This window comes from Amblyomma mixtum, chromosome 7 (genome assembly GCF_055824585.1).
Source record: "Amblyomma mixtum isolate Tamu chromosome 7, ASM5582458v1, whole genome shotgun sequence".
Classification (NCBI taxonomy): domain Eukaryota; kingdom Metazoa; phylum Arthropoda; class Arachnida; order Ixodida; family Ixodidae; genus Amblyomma; species Amblyomma mixtum.
In genome coordinates this window covers 67733552-67750500 of record NC_143018.1, presented here as the reverse complement: position 1 = coordinate 67750500, position 16949 = coordinate 67733552, and the positions used below count along the sequence as shown (strand labels likewise).

The 16949-nt window shown below is 48.1% G+C and overlaps 1 protein-coding gene across 1 annotated transcript in view; it reads right to left on the bottom strand.

Moving 5' to 3' along the window:
- The window catches only part of LOC149336377 (uncharacterized), a 65704-nt gene that overhangs the window by 23387 nt on the left and 25368 nt on the right, over nucleotides 1–16949 (bottom strand). Inside the window, exons 3-6 of the mRNA XM_089554706.1 lie at nucleotides 6168–6309; nucleotides 5010–5260; nucleotides 3175–3475; nucleotides 165–343 (exon numbers count right to left, since the gene is read on the bottom strand). Coding sequence (XP_089410832.1) covers nucleotides 165–343; nucleotides 3175–3475; nucleotides 5010–5260; nucleotides 6168–6309 — 873 coding nt within the window. The remainder of the gene's footprint in view (nucleotides 1–164; nucleotides 344–3174; nucleotides 3476–5009; nucleotides 5261–6167; nucleotides 6310–16949) is intronic.

Sequence of the window (16949 nt, the reverse complement as noted above, 5' to 3'; positions counted from 1 at the left end):
GATCATTGCACACACACTTTCAAGTAGCACCTAAATGCATCATTTTCAAGCAACACCGGGTTCATAACCATTCAACCTTTGATTCCCAGCCACGTACTTGAGTGTTGCACGTAATACTGAGCGCGGTTGTACACTGATACCACAATAAGTCGTGCGGCACTCACTGTGCTGGCAGATGAAGTTGAGCGGGATGTCGCAGTTGGTGTCAGACCAGAGCCATCCACGGTTGCCGTCGAATCGCGAGCAATTGTTCTCCAGCATAGAGTTGGCGGGAGCGTTCCAGAAAGAGATGGTCACTTCGCGGCCGTTCAGCCACCGCCAGCTGCCGGGATCACGTGCGTCTCTGCGTAGAGCCCGAAAAAAATAAAAAAGCAGCATATAATTCTTAATCGGTCCGTATTTCATTATTCCTCTGAACACAGCATAAGGGCAAGGAGACGAAAAAGGGAAACTGCGGAGACCGGCAAAATAAATTTATATTTTGCCTCCCGTCAGAAGGATATATCCTTCGAAACAAAACAGCCATTTCACGGGCCACTGCGAGTACTGACCGGGCACCAAATAAAGTCAGTATACGGAATCCGACCCAACGCAGTCCACTCAGAGCAGCGCACTGCTGTCCCATGTGTGCACATTCTTTTCCCACAGAAATGACTCGCCAAATAACAAGGATCCCTGTCTGGGCAAGCCGAAACGAGATCATATTTTATATTTTTCAGCGCCGCTTCTTTATGTCTCAGTTTTCTGAGCGCCGCTTTGAGTTCAGCTTTCAGCGTACAGGTGCTCACGGAAGTTTTAGGAACGCGGAATACTGCAAAAAAACAATTTCCTCGCTGACTAGAAGCGCAGCCACGCACTCACGGTTGCATTGTGCAGGTCGCGCTGGCATGCCTAGGCTGCCCAGTAATTAGGCTTTGTTGCAGATTTCTTGATCCAAAAATTTTGTGACCACCTGTACTTTGATAATTGCGCTATTCAAGCCTTGGAGCCTTCGCATAGTAAGCAGGTAATGTAGTTACCCACATTTTTTGTGCACCGAAGCAGCGGTAAATTTGGGCAATGCAACAATGGCGTTACAACTCATGCACGCGGAGTTAGAAGTGTTCGCAACCATAAGCATACCGTGTGCCGTGTTACCATTACCGGTGCGCCAGGAGCTAGCTCACGACCAGTGCGCACGCCCTGATCGGTCCCGATGCGGCCGGCGTCCGCACCCCTGCCGGGTACCTGGCGCCATCTGGCGTGCTCAAGGCGACCTGTGCATGCGCACGGATGGCGCGCGGTCCCCCGGTATTCCGGCGAAGGCAACGCTAAAACGGCACACGGTACGCTAAAGGTGTCTCTTACGTGCGACCATGTGAACAACAATCTTAATGACAAAAACGCCCGTTTAACAGCTCCAGCAACGTTGACTCTTTCTCGAGCTCTGAAAGACAGGTTTCATGCAAGCCTTTCTAAGAGACTGCGCCATCTCTCTACCATTTTTAACCGTAATTGCCGGTGAAACGCGGCAGTGCTCAAGGGCCTATCAAGCTATACAGTTCTGGCTCAGCCTGTTCCCTTGCTGTAAAGGTGCGGACATAAGCAAACGAAGCGCGCTATCCCGTTCAAAGTGAACTCACTCCTTCCCTATCACAAATGATAAAACATTGTTCTTGAGAAAGCGGACAAGGCTCCGATACTAACATCCACATACCATAACAGGCAATTTCAATTATGCAGCGCGTGAAAAATGTTAGAAGACAATAGCGTGCTCTGTTTAAATTTATCCGCACCTTTACTTCAGCGTCCAGAGCTTCCATATGATAAGCGTCTATTTCTGCAACCAGGCAGAGACACACTGAAGGCAGACATTTTTAAACGAACATGCTTCGTGTGTGTGTAAATGAACGCCTTCATGCTGTCTTTATTCATCATGTGGAACACTTGTTGCTCATGGAAAAGCTGCTTGCCGGACATCACATCTTGTATCTGCCGTACTGCGCCGTGTGTCGCTTGCGTGCCTGAGGAGGCACTGAGACTTGGCTCAGTCGAACCTCATTATAGCGAACACTGGCAAAGCGAATTATCTGACTAAACGAACCGAAGGTAATGCTTTGTTCGTGTACGTTTTATTCCAGCCGGGATTCGATCTTAATAATTCTTTTTTGGTTTTTGAGGAAAGGAAATGGCACAGCATCTGTCTCACATATCTCGGCGGACACCTGAACCGCGCCGTAAAGGCAAGGGAGGAAGGCAGGAGTGAAAGAAGAAAGAGAGAAAAAGGTGCCGTAGTGGAGGTCTCCGGAATAATTTCGACCACCTGGGGATCTTTAACGTGCACTGGCATCGCACAGCACACTGGCGCCTTTCGCCTCCATCGAAACGCGGCCGCCGCGCTCAGGTTCGAACCCGGGTACTCTGGCTCGGTAGACGAGCGCCTTACAACTGAGCCACCGCGACGGGTTAATAAAACACAGAATGCAAAGTTGGGCACGGTACAGAATGCAAAATTGGGTACGGTATCGAATATAGAGAAACATATATTGTATATATGCGTAGATCTAAATAGGTGTAAAAGCAATGAAAATATCGAAGAACCGCAATTTTTCGATAATTCGAATCACCCATCCAGAAAATTATAAGGATCACCCCCGCTCATCGCATGCTGTCTCCATCTGCAGGCACAAAAAAAAAATTGGCAGAGGGTTAGCTTAGAAAAGCCCGGAAGGTTGCGAAAGCAAATTAAGAGCAACTTTAGCGACTAAAGTAGTGAAAGGCGAAAGCCTGAGTGCTGCACGGAACGCCGGAATTAGCTTAACGAGGTGTCCACTAAACCACAGAGTTGGTAAGACGCCTTTCCTTTCCTCCAAATGAACGCAGTCCCCTCTCTTACTGCCTGGGATCTGCGGCGCTCCGTGGCTACCACTGGGACCGCGCCGACGAACTGACTTGATAGTTCGGATTTCACCTCGGTATGACGTCACACACGCCAGCGCCTCCACGCGTCATCAAACTGGAGGCCGTTTGAAGGTCAAACGTGACAACCGCCGGGACCACGCTCAAGGCTCAAAACCTGGCGTAGTATTGCTTTCGCAATAAAAAAATGCAATTTTTTTTAAAGTCAACCCGCTAGTCGCAATGACCTGCGTCAAGGTTCATCCCTGAGTCTCCGGCAGGACACACAACACGCACCTGTTGGCTCCCATCCAGTACTGTCCCGAGTCGGCGTCATGCCTGTGGCGCCGGTAGAGCTCCCAGCTGAGGAAGCCCTGCAGAGCGGGGCTCGTCTCGTCCACCAGCGAGCCGCCGCGCTCTTCGCAGAAGCGCCGCGCCACCTCGAACGGCGCCGGCTGGTTGTTGTAGAAGGCGTAGCATTTCCCGTGGTACGTAGCCGCCGAGCCAAGGGGCTGGTCGCGGAACGAGGGACACCGCTCCACGGGCAGCGCCTGGTCCGTGTACACGAACACCTCGCACAGCGACAAGGGACCGGGACCTGTGTTTTGGTGAGGTAAGGTGCGATGTGAATGTCAACTGGTTGCAAATAGTATTTTACGCGTATTGAGCGTGTCTTCGCCTTGAGTTGTCGTGGTGCACACAAACACACACGCACATGAATAGGTATACACTGTTTCCAAAACAGGACCTGAGGGCCTTCTAGCCTTCTAACCCCCCCCCCCCCCCCCCCCCCCCACCCTTAACATCAAGTCCATCCTCCTCTTTTAACTTGCCAGTGCCTCTCCCCGCGCCTACCGCCAGCTAGAAGAAAGAACCTTGGCCACTCCAGGAAAAAATTCCTGGCTTAGGTGCCTGCTTTTGGCGTAAGACGCCAATAAAAAGAAATAAGTATAAAGGAAGACAAGGCATGTTTTGAGTACGCCTGGGGTAGGACAAAAAGAGCAATTTGCATCGCTCATAATTTCAAAGGTGCACATGACTTTCGAGAAGTCTGTATGGTATTGATGGTCCCACAGCAGGAGGCTCTTCACACAAACAAACAAGACATGACTTTTTAAGGTGTTGATGGTCCAACAAAAGGAGACTACAACAGGAGTTCCATATTGTTCAAGATTGACAAGAGCCTATGTTTAACTGCGAGCAGTGGCTACAGGCTCCCTACGAAACCAGCGGACGCAGCACAGCAAAGACGACTATTTCGACGGCTTGCGTTTCACCTTGTCATGCTAAAAACGGACTAAGCTCTATGCAAGTTCGTGAGGACATCAACAGAAAAGTGGCTATGACGGCCTGACTGAGATCTCCTTCGTCCGCTCGGCAGAAGACAGTACATCAGCGGTTATGACATGACGGGACACGGAGAACTGAATCGGAATGTTCACAGTAAAAATTGATTTCCTGCCTCCTTCTCGTTAAGCTGACAAGCTGAAATATTTCGGGCAAGTTGATTCAGACTCGTGACGTCCTAACCGAGAAAGGCGGGTTGCCACCGTTTCGAAGAGAATGGCTGTGTAGAGTAGCCTTCGAGATCTGCATCCCACGATTAGACGAAGCCGCCGCGGTGGCTCAGTGGCTAAGGTGCTCGGCTGCTGACCCAAAAGACGCGGGTTCGATCCCGGCCGCGGCGGCTGGAATTTCTTTGGAGGAGAAATTCTAGAGGCCCGTGTACTGTGCGATGTCAGTGCACGTTAAAGAACCCCAGGTGGTCGAAATTTCCGGAGCCCTCCACTACGGCGTCTCTCATAGCCTTAGTCGCTTTGGGACGTTAAACCCCCCAAAACCAAACCAAACGATTAGACGTACGCATTTCCCTAGGGCAATCCGCCGCTTGTGACGACACCTGTATTTAGTTTTAGTGATTTTTTGCTTATAAAAACTCCGTTTTCGGAATGAGTGGTTCTTTTTTGTGATAATAACGCGGTTTCCTGTTGATACAGGACGACATCTGTTTCTGCAGTGAACACATACAGCAACTACTTCTTGCGCCATTCCACAGATGAAAGGTCGTTCAGTTTGTTCGAATATCACAGCATACAGTGCAGCTTCAAGTCGAAGGCGATTGCAACACTCACCTTCCAGGTGTATGCTGACGAAGGCGCCGGGCATGGGCGCCGCGCAGGGCAGGAACAGGGGCCTGCCCTCTTCCAACGGACCCGTGAAGCGGTTGCAGACCGGATTTGCGCCCAGATCAGGCCTGTTGTTGCCCACCCGCACGACCACTGTTTTGGGGCCGCCACCCCCTTCGGGACCAGGCGGAGATGAGCTACCCCAGTCGATACGGACCAGCTGTACCACGTACGGCTCCAGTAGGTTCACGTACCACCTGAAGAGATAGTGAGTGATGAGCGATTAGGGTGCGAAATAATTTACTGGGAACTCTTTCTCCCGGCTTATCGATGCACCTGCCGCTTCGTGGCTAGCGCGAAACTAAAAAAAAAAGAATGTTTGTAGTTTTGCTCAAAATGTAATAGATCAACGCCTTCTGCGTCGGTACCACCAAATGACAACCAAGCAGGGGGCGGTATAAAGTCTGGTACACTGGTTGCTTATAATGTCGCCGGCGATGCCCGGGACTAAGTTCACGCAACACTTGGAGCGAGTAAGCTTTCTCCAGGAGTGACTTACTGTGGATGATAACTATCATTTTTACAATACTAAGTAAAATAACGCATTCTTTGACTTTACACACGGACCACCTTCATACAGATGACATGCCTTCCTTTGCCATGTCTTGCCATATAGATGTCACGTCTGCCTTATGTCTTCCTTTGCAAACCTTAGCGCCTCGCACATAGTACTGACAAGTGCAACCGAAGGTATGCTTTCATCCTCATTGCTGTGAAAGCGTATCAGCGTTCAGAATGAATCTCTAGTGTTGTTTTTACCATGTACACACCCAGAAAATTAAGGCTTAGAATGTCTCAGCCCCGCCAAAACATCTAAGTGAGCACATGTCCGTGAAGCGTTTTATTTGTAGTTCAAGGCGTGGAGGACTCCGGCATGACCCAAAAGCCACCTTGTAACACGAGGCATGTATTCTGCTTCAAAGTTAGCAGTCGAAATACTAGGCGCCAATAAGCGGAGAACTGCCACCTCAAAGGGCTTTGTTGCCCTTTAAATCATTTGGGGCAACAAGTAAAGGTATTACCAGTGAGAGTGTAGCGGAACCTAAAACGGCACAATTTGAACGCGCTCTTTCTCGGAGGCAGCGCGCGTGTTGTTGGACCTACCAGGGTGATCGCTCGGGCTCGGTGAGAGAGCAGGTGTCCGGGGAGAAGAAGGCACTGGTGCTGCCGTCGACCGCCTTCTGGGGCACTCCCCCGGCTACCGTCGAAGACTGCAGCGGAGCTTTGCCTGCGGCCACGTTCAGCACTGCGGACAAGAATAAGGGTCAGTTGTTAACAAGCATTCAGCCTGAGAGGAACAATATGAGCTATAATAAAGGACACTGAAGCGGAGGGCTGCAAACTGATTTCAGCCGACAGGGGTTCCCAACGCACTGCAAACTCCCTCTACACAGGCTGAATTTTTTTTTTTATCGAGATGCAACCGCTGGTGTCGGAACCTCACCCACAAAATTGAGTTCAAGGGCCGAAGTCCATAGTTGCTGATGCTCTCGATACTTCAGTTGCTGTAACTTCCAGTACTCTGTCGCGTATTTTCTTTTTTGGACTGGATTCAGTTTGCGCTGCAATTTTCTAAAATGAACAGATACCAACTAGTCAAGTTATAGCGGTGCTATTTAACACGTCATAAGGACTGAACCACTTCGCGCGAGAGAACAAGAACTGTCAGAGAACATGAACGTGATACAAGTATGACTGATGGGCTTAAAAAGATATAAGAAGACGAAAAAAATTAAACAGTACTGTGTTGAAATCAAAGGCCGAAGTTGCGCTTCGTCAGGGACCAAAATCATGGCAATGTAAGATTTGCTAGTGAGTGACCGTGCAGATGGACATGGCAAACAAATCACTCTCCAAGCTGTAATAAACCATGTTCACGTGCGCACAATTTTGCAAACTCCGTTGATTCTTGAATCACGCTTGTTGAAAGGCGGAGCGGTTGCAGTAGCTAGAAATACAAGGTGCGTTACGGACGAAAGATGCGGCACGTTGATAAGATAGTATGCGGTAATAACGGTAACGGTAATAAGAGAGTATGCAGATAGAAGCCACTAAGACGTTGGCAGTTAGGGGACCAGGGTAAACAGCAGTAAAGGACAAGATCAGCACAATCGCATCAATCAATCAATCAATCAATCAATCAATCAATCAATCAATCAATCAATCAATCAATCAATCAATCAATCAATCAATCAATCAGTTTATTATGCACTGCAAATACATTTTACAGATTCAGGCCTGCCGAAGCCTCATTGGGCTTGTATGGCAGCGCCTGGCAGGTAGCGGCAAGTCGCGTGCGGCGCTTTACAAACTAAGATTAGCAGAAAGCAATAGAAAAATAGGAACAGCAAAAAAAAACGTTGAAACGCATCACACTTCACAGTTAACTGGAAAAAACAAATGTAATTCTAAAACCCGAAACATGCAAACAATAAAATTGGCATCAAAAACTGCCTCCAGAACTTAGAAGAGATAGAAACGAGCACTGCCGCAGCGGATATCGCGGCCGTGTCAGTCACTCTTCCGCCTACATGAGTGATGATCTCCCTGCCATCAACCGCTGTTGCGACCGCGTAATCCACGCCGCATTTCCGGGTCGGCGTGGCCGTCACCCGCTTACTTTCTTTGCTTCCTTCGATGCGGAGGTGTTTACGAGCGCCTCTCGGGCGCCTTGATTCAGCGAACGCCGCTTCCACGCCAGGGCATGGAGGGTAAGTGGCATTCCTGTCGCGTCGAGAATGTGCGCGGGGGAAAACTGTAGCTCGAACTGCCGCCCTGAAGAGCGAGCTACCGCGGAGAACGTCGCAGCCACGGTCACTGCTGGACTCCTCTTCGTATAATTGCCGTCGCGTTTTTCCTGCCGTCCGGTCAGCCGCCCTCAGCGCGCGTGTCCAGGTCGTCAAGCGGCCCGGGGGCGTACCGCGAGAAATTTCGCAGCTCCGCCTGGGCCCCGTTTTCCCGCCTCAGGCGGGGCGCTGACCGGGCGGCAGTGCGCGGCTAGTCTGGCCCTGCTTAGATTTCGGGTGCGAAGATTCGGTGTACTTAGAATTTTTCGTTTTTGAGATGCCATGTACTAGGATTCGTGCGCTTGGGCTTCCTCTACTGGGATTCTGTGTACCGCCATTGTTTGTACCTAAAATTTTTTTATGTTAAATTGCTTTTCGTGGAAGGAAATTGCGCAGTATCTGTCTCAAATATCTCGGTGGACATCCGAATCGCGCCGTAAGGGACGGGAGGAATGTGGGAGTGAAAGAATAGAAAGAGAGAAAGAGGTCACCTAGATTTCGTGTACCGAGATTTGGTATTTCGAGTCGCGGGATTTGGCGCACCGATATTTGGTGCACTGATATTTGGTGCACTGATATTAGGTGCACTGATATTTGGTGCACTGATATTTGGTGCACTGCTATTAGGTGCACTGATATTTGGTGCACTGATATTTGGTACACTACTATTTGGTGCAACAAGAATTGGCACACCGACAGTTCGTACACTGAGGTTTGGTAAACCGAGACCTCCCTGCATCTATACTTGGTGCATCGCGATTTCAGCGTATTTTGAAGAAGGAACTCCAGGTAACCGGAGTGAAGTAAACCGGAGCCCGGCACTAAAGCCAGCCTCGGAGCCAGTATTTTTGGGCCTCTTAAAAATCTGTCAGCCTGTGCGTGTACCCTCTTTTTTCCACGCGTCTGTAGGAATACAAAGATAAAGGTTCCGAAAATTAAATTAAGCGTGACAGGTGTAACATTTATTTTGTCTGTAATTCTACGATACTCTAGCTTTTGTGCGCCATGAAGTACAGCAGTACGATAATAGTACATGCTTTATAGCGACATACATTACGGCTTTACGGTAGTTTAGCATGCATGATGCTGTATATCTTGACTGGTGTTACATTTCTTGCGCTTCAGTGATGCCGCACTTGTAACGGCACATTCATAAACTGGGTGGAGCTTGCACGAACACACAATGCTCATCAGACGGGGAGCTTCTATTCAGTGGACTTCCTAACGCGAGTTCAATTCCAGGATGGTCAGGTCAACGAACTTCGTCTCGGTCACATAGAAGCAAGCTGGCCAAAATGCATCCAAGAGGAAGGCCCTCTTTCTCCGTACAACAATGGCGCTTCTTCACAACGGGCTCGATGTAGTCTAAAAGGTTTAGTGAACGCATTTAAGTTTGCAACTTATACAACGAACCTCATTACGCGGGGGACTGACCCTGAATAGCGCAAAATATTTTCCTACTGATGGGCAAGTTAAAATTTTGTGAGCAGAATGTATGCACACACGGAGCGTACGCAGGGAGAGCACCAAAATAGGCGCATCGCTTAATACGCCAATCTGATTACGCAAAATGCCTTTATTCGGGTGGGCTAACGCAGTTAACAAAATATATACTCAGAACGACCACGCCTCCCGTAAGGAAGGTTCTGCGCCCACAAGCCTACCTCGACGCAAAACTCCACCCTTAAATATCGCAATACATGCATGATATGTCCTTAAGGAATGAACATCAGGAGCAGGAGTGGGCAACCCAGACCCGCTATAGCTGAGGTTGCCGGCAACTGATTCAAACAAAAACATCAAAAGGACGCGCGCACACTGCACCACAATGCACGTTTAAGTGCTGCGCACCGAACAGCAGAGAGCATTGCGAATTGAGATGCAAGCGTGAAATGGACAGAAGCAGCGTAGGCGCACTTTTCGACCACGAGTAAGCACCCTCGGACCCCGCTTCGTTGCTTAGTAAGACCCCCCGTAGATGCAGCTACGAATAAAGCGCAAGAAACAACAACAAACCAGACAGATACGCACACACGCGCAAACAGCAAGAAAGGTTCATAACCAAGCGAAGAGCAAACTCGAACGTGCGGACGTGTTCAGCGTGAGAATTTCCCGCTGGGCGGGCAAGCCGGACGTCGATGTAACGGCGAGATTGCGGTGGCGTCAAGGTCGGACCAGATAGTGCGTGCGCCGTTACGCGGAGGATAGCCTGGCGTGCTCCGCATTTTTTCTCTTTATTTTTCTTACGCTGTGAGAACCGGAAACGGCATTCAGGTCATCGCTCTAACGGCGTCGGTGTTTCACTTTGTGATAGAATTAAATGTTAGGGACGCGACCGCGAAAAAATGTCTGCGGATGATTCGAAGCGGGTTTTTTAAAGGCAGTCTGAGAGATACCTTAGCGTTGAAGAACAGTACAGAGAAGCGAATAAGGTCACTAGAACTAACCGTATGTAGAGCATAGAAAGAACTTGCTCCGGCGCTATTCGAGGATTGCTTGGCAAATAGTGCTGTTTTAAAACACGCAGTAAGCCGGACATGTATGTTGGACTTGTCGGCACGAGCGTCCACATATATTGTGGTTGTCAGAGCGGGATCACACTAAATATTACAAGCAAGTACGTGCTCTGGCCGTAGCGGTGGCGCTGCTTGAAAGTATGGATACAGTAATCCAGGCTGCCTATTTCCCCCACCTGCGAACTGCGACAAGGGTCGGAATTAAATCTCAGCGCTCCACGAGCCCCACATTATAGCATCAGTTTTGGATCGGCACGCGCAAAGTTATCAATTCTTTTTTCTCTTTTCAAGTATTCTCTCCCACGCTACTTTTTTCGCCGCTTGTTGTTTTTCCAGACCCTACAAAGTACTCTGTTTATTGTTCTTTTTTGAACAGTAAAGACGACACTGAAAGCTCTGGCGCAGCTTTCAGGCGGTTTCTTTTTTTTTTCTTTGAATTTCGCGGCGCAGCTGAAGAAGAAAAGAGTTTTAGCGTAATTAAATTTAGTAGACCTGCGAAAGTATGTGTTTAGCCAGGTTGGTTCATGGTTCTGCTGTGCTGGGTCGTCGGCGCGTCTGGCGACGATATTAGACTAAGGTTAAGCTGTGATTGAGGTTAGCTGGTCTCATCTGTTGGCGCCGCAGATGGAAGTTGATGAAGAAGACGATTTGCGATGCACATCGCGAGAGTGTGTTGCGGTTTAACATGACGTGTATTCGGCTGCGGCGATAATATAGTCTTAGCATGCTTACGCCCCAAAACACGAGTCTACTAAAGCCGGCACTATTTCCATGCCGTAAAGAAAAAAAATGTTGCGATAACAAAGTGCTCTCGTGCAGTTACTAGCGAAGCTGATCTGTTTGCGCAGCTGCCGGTTCAAAACCATGTTTATTTCATTTCTGCACCGTCAAGGTAAAGCACAAGGTCAAGGTTTCTGCACCGTCAAGGTCAAGGTTGGCAATTTGACCGCGTGAAGAGGTGCTTCGCAGTGAAACGAACGAAGGTACGAAAAGAAACGACGAGAAGAATTTCTACCTTTGGAGTTAGTTGTGCACTCCATGACGTTACGACAACAGGCAACCTAATTAACACGCAATAGGCTTAACCACTCAAGCTCCAAAACGATTCAGAGCTGTTGCATGGCTGAGCTCATAGGACACAATAGCGACGCGGGACGTTGGCGCGCACGATCATAACGCGTAGACTCTTCCCCATATGCTCTGAATGAATGTTTTTTTTTTTTTTCTGCAGCAGTAGGAATCTAGTTCTCATCTTCTAGTTCTGCTTCAGACTAAATAGGGGGATCAGGACAGTTTGGTGCAGATTCTTACACCATAACGACGCAAGGAGGCTTCTTTTGGGGCATCATCATCAACATCATCAGCCTGACTACGCCCACTACATGGCAGATGCCTCTCCCATGTCTCTCCAATTAACCCTGTCCTTCGCCAGTTGCGGCCACCGTATCCCCGCGAACTTCTTAATCTCGTCCGCCCACCTAACTTTCTGCCGTCCCCTGCTACGTTTGCCTTCTCTAGGAATCCACTCCATTACCCTTTAGGACCAGCGGTTATCTTGCCTTCACATTACATGCCCTGCCCAAGCCCACTTCTTCCTCTTGATTTCAACTAGGATGTCATTAACCCGCGTTTGTTCTCTCACCGACTTTGCCCTCTTCCGATCTCTTAACGTTACACCTATCATTTCTCTTTCCATAGCTCGTTGCGTTGTCCTTAACTTCAGCTGAATCCACTTTGTTAGCCTCCACGTTTCTGCCCCACAGGTGAGTACCAGTAACATACAGCTGTTGTATGCTTTTCTCTTCAGGGCTCCTCGCTATAACTGGCTACAGGGCCACGGCGAAGTCTGCAACAATTTCAGTCACCCTGATATGTACACGTCTACCACGCACTGAAGTCTCAGAATGGGACATTTTCGCCTTTCGCCTCTACCGAAATCTGCGTACCACGCCTGGCCTTCGAAATCGCGAGTTCTGGTTCAGCGGCAGGGTTGAATGTGCGCTGAGTCATTACAGGGAGTCAATTTAGTGTAAATTACGGTTAACAAATCACTCACGTTCCAGACTGACGACAGTGCACACAGCAGGTGGTACGCAACGAATGCAGTCCTGTTCAAACGCACTCAACAGAACCTAGACGCACCATTTCTACTGTCCCCTTTTTCATGAACAGAAGGTCGACAACTTCGTAAGGCACGTGTGCTAGCGACGATGCGCGTGTTGAAGCAATTTAATATGCTTCCGTTGCTTGTCTGAAACTGGGACCGCGAAAAGGACCCGTCTCGAGAATTCGAGCAAATGCCTAGGAACGCGACTGTCGGGTGAAATGCATTCGCATTGCCCAAGTGGAGCAAAACGCAAAACTGTCTGGCATCTTTCTTTCGCACACATAAAGCAAGCGCTTGCTTGCATGCGTTCCAATCTGCGGTAGCGAAATAACGCCGAGGTGAACAAACTTCAATACCGCCAGCATAGCGTGTTTTCTTTTTCTGAAGTATGACCTTCTTTGAGAAATATTTTGCCTTTAGGTGTGCACTTTTGGGTCCATTTCGCGAGTATTCGCGTACCTGTTTGTAACAATACCTAACAATATTTGCACTGATAACAACAAAAGAAATAATCGCAGAAAGCCCGCAGGGTAAAGAACCGTTGCTCACGCAAAACAAAAAAAAAGAAAGACGAGAGAAACAAGACAAGCATGCTTCAGTCGAGCGCGTAGAAATCAAAGAACTAACCAAACGGAATAAAATGAAAGAAAAACTGTATTAGTCTGAAAACGCCGTTGCAATTCCGAAGAATTCCTACCAGAACAGGTATTCGGGCAGACAGGACCAAGCAAGATACACTACACGAGCAAAACAAGGAGAAACGAGAAGGCCGGTGAACCAGCCGAAACAAAAATAAAAATAAAAGACGGGAGGGAGTGGAGAGGGCGGGGGCTGCGCGACGGCTTCTGCCGCCGTCTCTACGCATCTGACCCGGAACGCCGGCTGCTTCCTCCAGGCCATCTTCCCCCTCATTTCGTTTGGCGCATTTTTTTTTTTTTACCTCACCACCGACGGGGTCTGACTCGTTTCTTGTTTGTACCTTTCTTCCGTTGCCTTTTTTTTATTTTTATTCCGTGCTTCTCATTTCGGAGCTCGGTAAATCGTTTCCTGGGGGTGTGTGTGCTTGCGGGAGAGTTTTTCGACAACAATAACAAAAAATACATAATAAAGCCTCGCTTTTTATTTCTTTTCTTCTGTCTAAATAAGAAGGCCCTCCGCTCCGGGACTTTGAAGCAGGCAAAAGAAATAAATACATAAATAAAAGGCAACGGATGAAAAGTTGAAGGAGACCTGGTCGTGGAACCGAATGTATCGTTCACGAAAAATAAACGCCCACCTCCGAAAAATGGAAGCGGCAGAGAGAGAGAGCAAACGGTCGGAATGCCGCGTGCGTCGCAGTTTTTCTGGCCCGACACAAGCTCAACGAGAAGCCTGCCATTTGTAGGCTCCCAATGTTGAAATGCGTGCCTCCCGCCAGAAGCCAAAAAGTTGACCGTGGTTTTGAGAAAGAAAACAAAGCGAATACAAAAAATGGTTTTTCCAGAGCGACCGTTCCAGCTATTGATTCCCGGCACTGTAATACTTTATTCTTGTGAGTTTTTTTGAAACATGGTTTTGAGCCGCAGCGCCAGCGCAATGCGCATTGGTTCACAGGGAATAGAAAAGTACAACCACGGTCAAGAATTTTTTTTTTTTTTTGCCAACGTTGCAGAACGAAGCATGGCATTGGGGTCTCGCTGTTATCACGAATGCACGCGATTGAAAGCTACCGCGCTTTGAACGATCTTTGAAAGACCTCCCACGCTAGCGCCTAAGCCAAGAATCTTCGTTTGCTAAGGCGCAAACTGCGGATTTTTCTCAATCCTATCTGTGTACGGGCTTTCGATCGTCGCGAAAACCCGAAGCCGGGACTTGCGTTCGACAAAGCCGACCACGCGTCTATTCGAGAAGTTTCGATCGTCTCTCCTGCGCCCTGCGGACTTCTGCAACAACGAAAACAGTTCTACCTTTACGGTGGCGAGTATATAAGAAAGATAAGCCAAAATCCATATGAGGGTTCAGGTGTATGGTCTTTTTTGGTGTAGGAAATACGTCCACACTCTTCCAACTGTGAAAAGGCTGAGCAGAAAAGCGTTAATCCTTGCCCCCTTCAGCCCACGAGCTACACTCTTTTAATTTATTTTAGTTTAGTTTTGTTTTTGCTTTTTTCGGAGGAACCGGCCGCAGCAAGAGTGCCAGAAAAGTGTGAAGTAGCAGTGTAGCGGTCGCTGGAACCACTACAGCTACGCATAAACCGTGTTACCGGTTAGACCCTTCAAAACCGTTCTTTTCTTAATTTTTTTGTCTTACCGTCTTCATTCATTTTGTGCAGAGTGGACAAGAAATTTTGGCAGTTAAGCTACTTCAACCAATCTCATTTAAGGGCGCACTAAAGAGGATTCTGAGCTGGTCCTTTTAACGCGGGAAAACGATATGCATTCTCCGAGCATTCTCATAAACTTCGAATTATTGTCCTGTGCGGCCGATTTCCCTGTTAAATCGAATTAAACGCTCTGGCTCCAACCCCCTTTTGTTTTGTTTTTTGAACTCACCTTCAAAAAGAGGAGTCAGCCCCTTATGTAATACCTCCGATACAAAAGGGCCTTTAAGAAAAATAAACTGAACTGAACTTGACTGAACTGAACACGTGGAGTTCCTTTCAGCCAGCCGCGTGGCCGCTTGCCGCTCTGACATCGGCGGAGTGGTACGTAGCGATCAGCGTAAGCAAAGAGTCCACGCGTATTTTTAATTTCCGTGGGCCTGATTTGCGGCTATGTAGTCTGCGACTTGAAACTATTTACTCACGGATGCCTAAAAAAAATAAAATAAAAGCGAAAGCGAAGCCGCCACGCGACTGGCTGAAAGGAACTTCTCGCGTTGGCTGAACTCCTCCTCTTTTCGAAGGCGAGTTCAAAACGAAAAAAAGGTGGAAACCGGGACAATATTCGAAGTTTCTAAGAACGCTCGCAGCATGTAGATCGAGTTCCCACGGTCAAAAGACTATTTCAGATTCCTCCTTAGTGCACCTTAAAAAGTTCTTGTCTGAGGCTTCGTAGTTCAGAGTTCAAAGAGTTCAGAGGCTATGAATGAAGACGACGGGAGCTCATATCCTCGACGCGGCAACAAGATTTCAACGGAGAAATGGCGACCGTCTGCTCAACAATATGTGAGCAGTAAAAAAACCTTAAATCACCAAAATTATTCGAGCCCTACTGCGGTGCGCATCTTTCTCCGTTCTTTTTTTTTTTTAACTCCCTCCTTCATTGCCTTGCTTATAGCGTTGCTAAGGTGTCCAGCTAAATTGAGAGCTACTACGTCTCTTCTGAACACGTAACCAACTTGAAAGTTCGAAAAGAAAAGCAAGAGTTTGTTCTATATTTGAAAGTACATTTTATATTTAATAGATACCGATAACCTAAATTAACCCTATCTACACCTCAAATTATTTTCCTTGCTGTCCATGCTGGTAGGCAGATCATCATCATCATCAGCCTGACTACGCCCACTGCAGGGCAAAGGCCTCTCCCATGTCTCTCCAATTAACCCTGTCCTTCGCCAGTTGCGGCCATCGTATTCCCGCAAATTCCTTAATCTCATCCGCCCACCTAACTTTCTGCCGTCCCTGCTACGCTTGCCTTCTCTTGGAATCCATTCCGTTACCAATTAAGAACCAGCGGTTATCTTGCTTTCGCATTACGTGCCCACTTCTTCCTCTTGATTTCAACTACGATATCATTAACGTGCGTTTGTTCTCCCACTCCGTCCGCTTCAGATCTCTTAACGTTACACCTATCATTTTTCTTTCCATAGCTCGCTGCGTTGTCCTTAACTTAAGCTGAACCCTCTTTGTTAGCCTCCACGTTTCTGCCCCATAGGTGAGTACCAGTAAGATGCAGCTGTTGTATTCTTTTCTCTTCAGGGATATTGGTAAACTGCCATTTATAACCTGTCATATGCAGTTACACAGATAGGCAGATGCACAAATTTCAATGATTAAAATCAGGGGGATGATTCTTGAGGCTTGTGGGTGGAGTCCTCATTCCTGGTCAGACAGACCTGTTTCATGAGGGCTGCGCTCCACCTCCTCGAATCTTCTTTGGGCTTCAAGCACCTCGAACAATCGCCTTCGCCTTAAAGGCCCTTTTTGGCCAAGTGGTATCTAGGCGCCGGTTGCGCCTTTTAACAAAAGGAGCTTACATTCAAAAGGTTTTAAGCGCCCGAGTGACAGGAAAATTTGTGTGATTCTCTTTCGGACAGTACCTGCATTCATTATGTTTTTTATATGTGCGTTTCGCTCCTGTAATAAGTACATAGCACCGCGTACTAAATCGGACGAGTGCCCACTAACTAACCCATCTGGAGTGACCTTTTCTAGCCTTAACCTGAAACAAAAAAAAAGCGCCGAGGGTAACGGCACCGTTCGGCACAGCTTACGAGAAGGAACACCCAAGAGTCAACAAGACATTGCTCAAGAGTACGCGTACATATCCATTGTTGA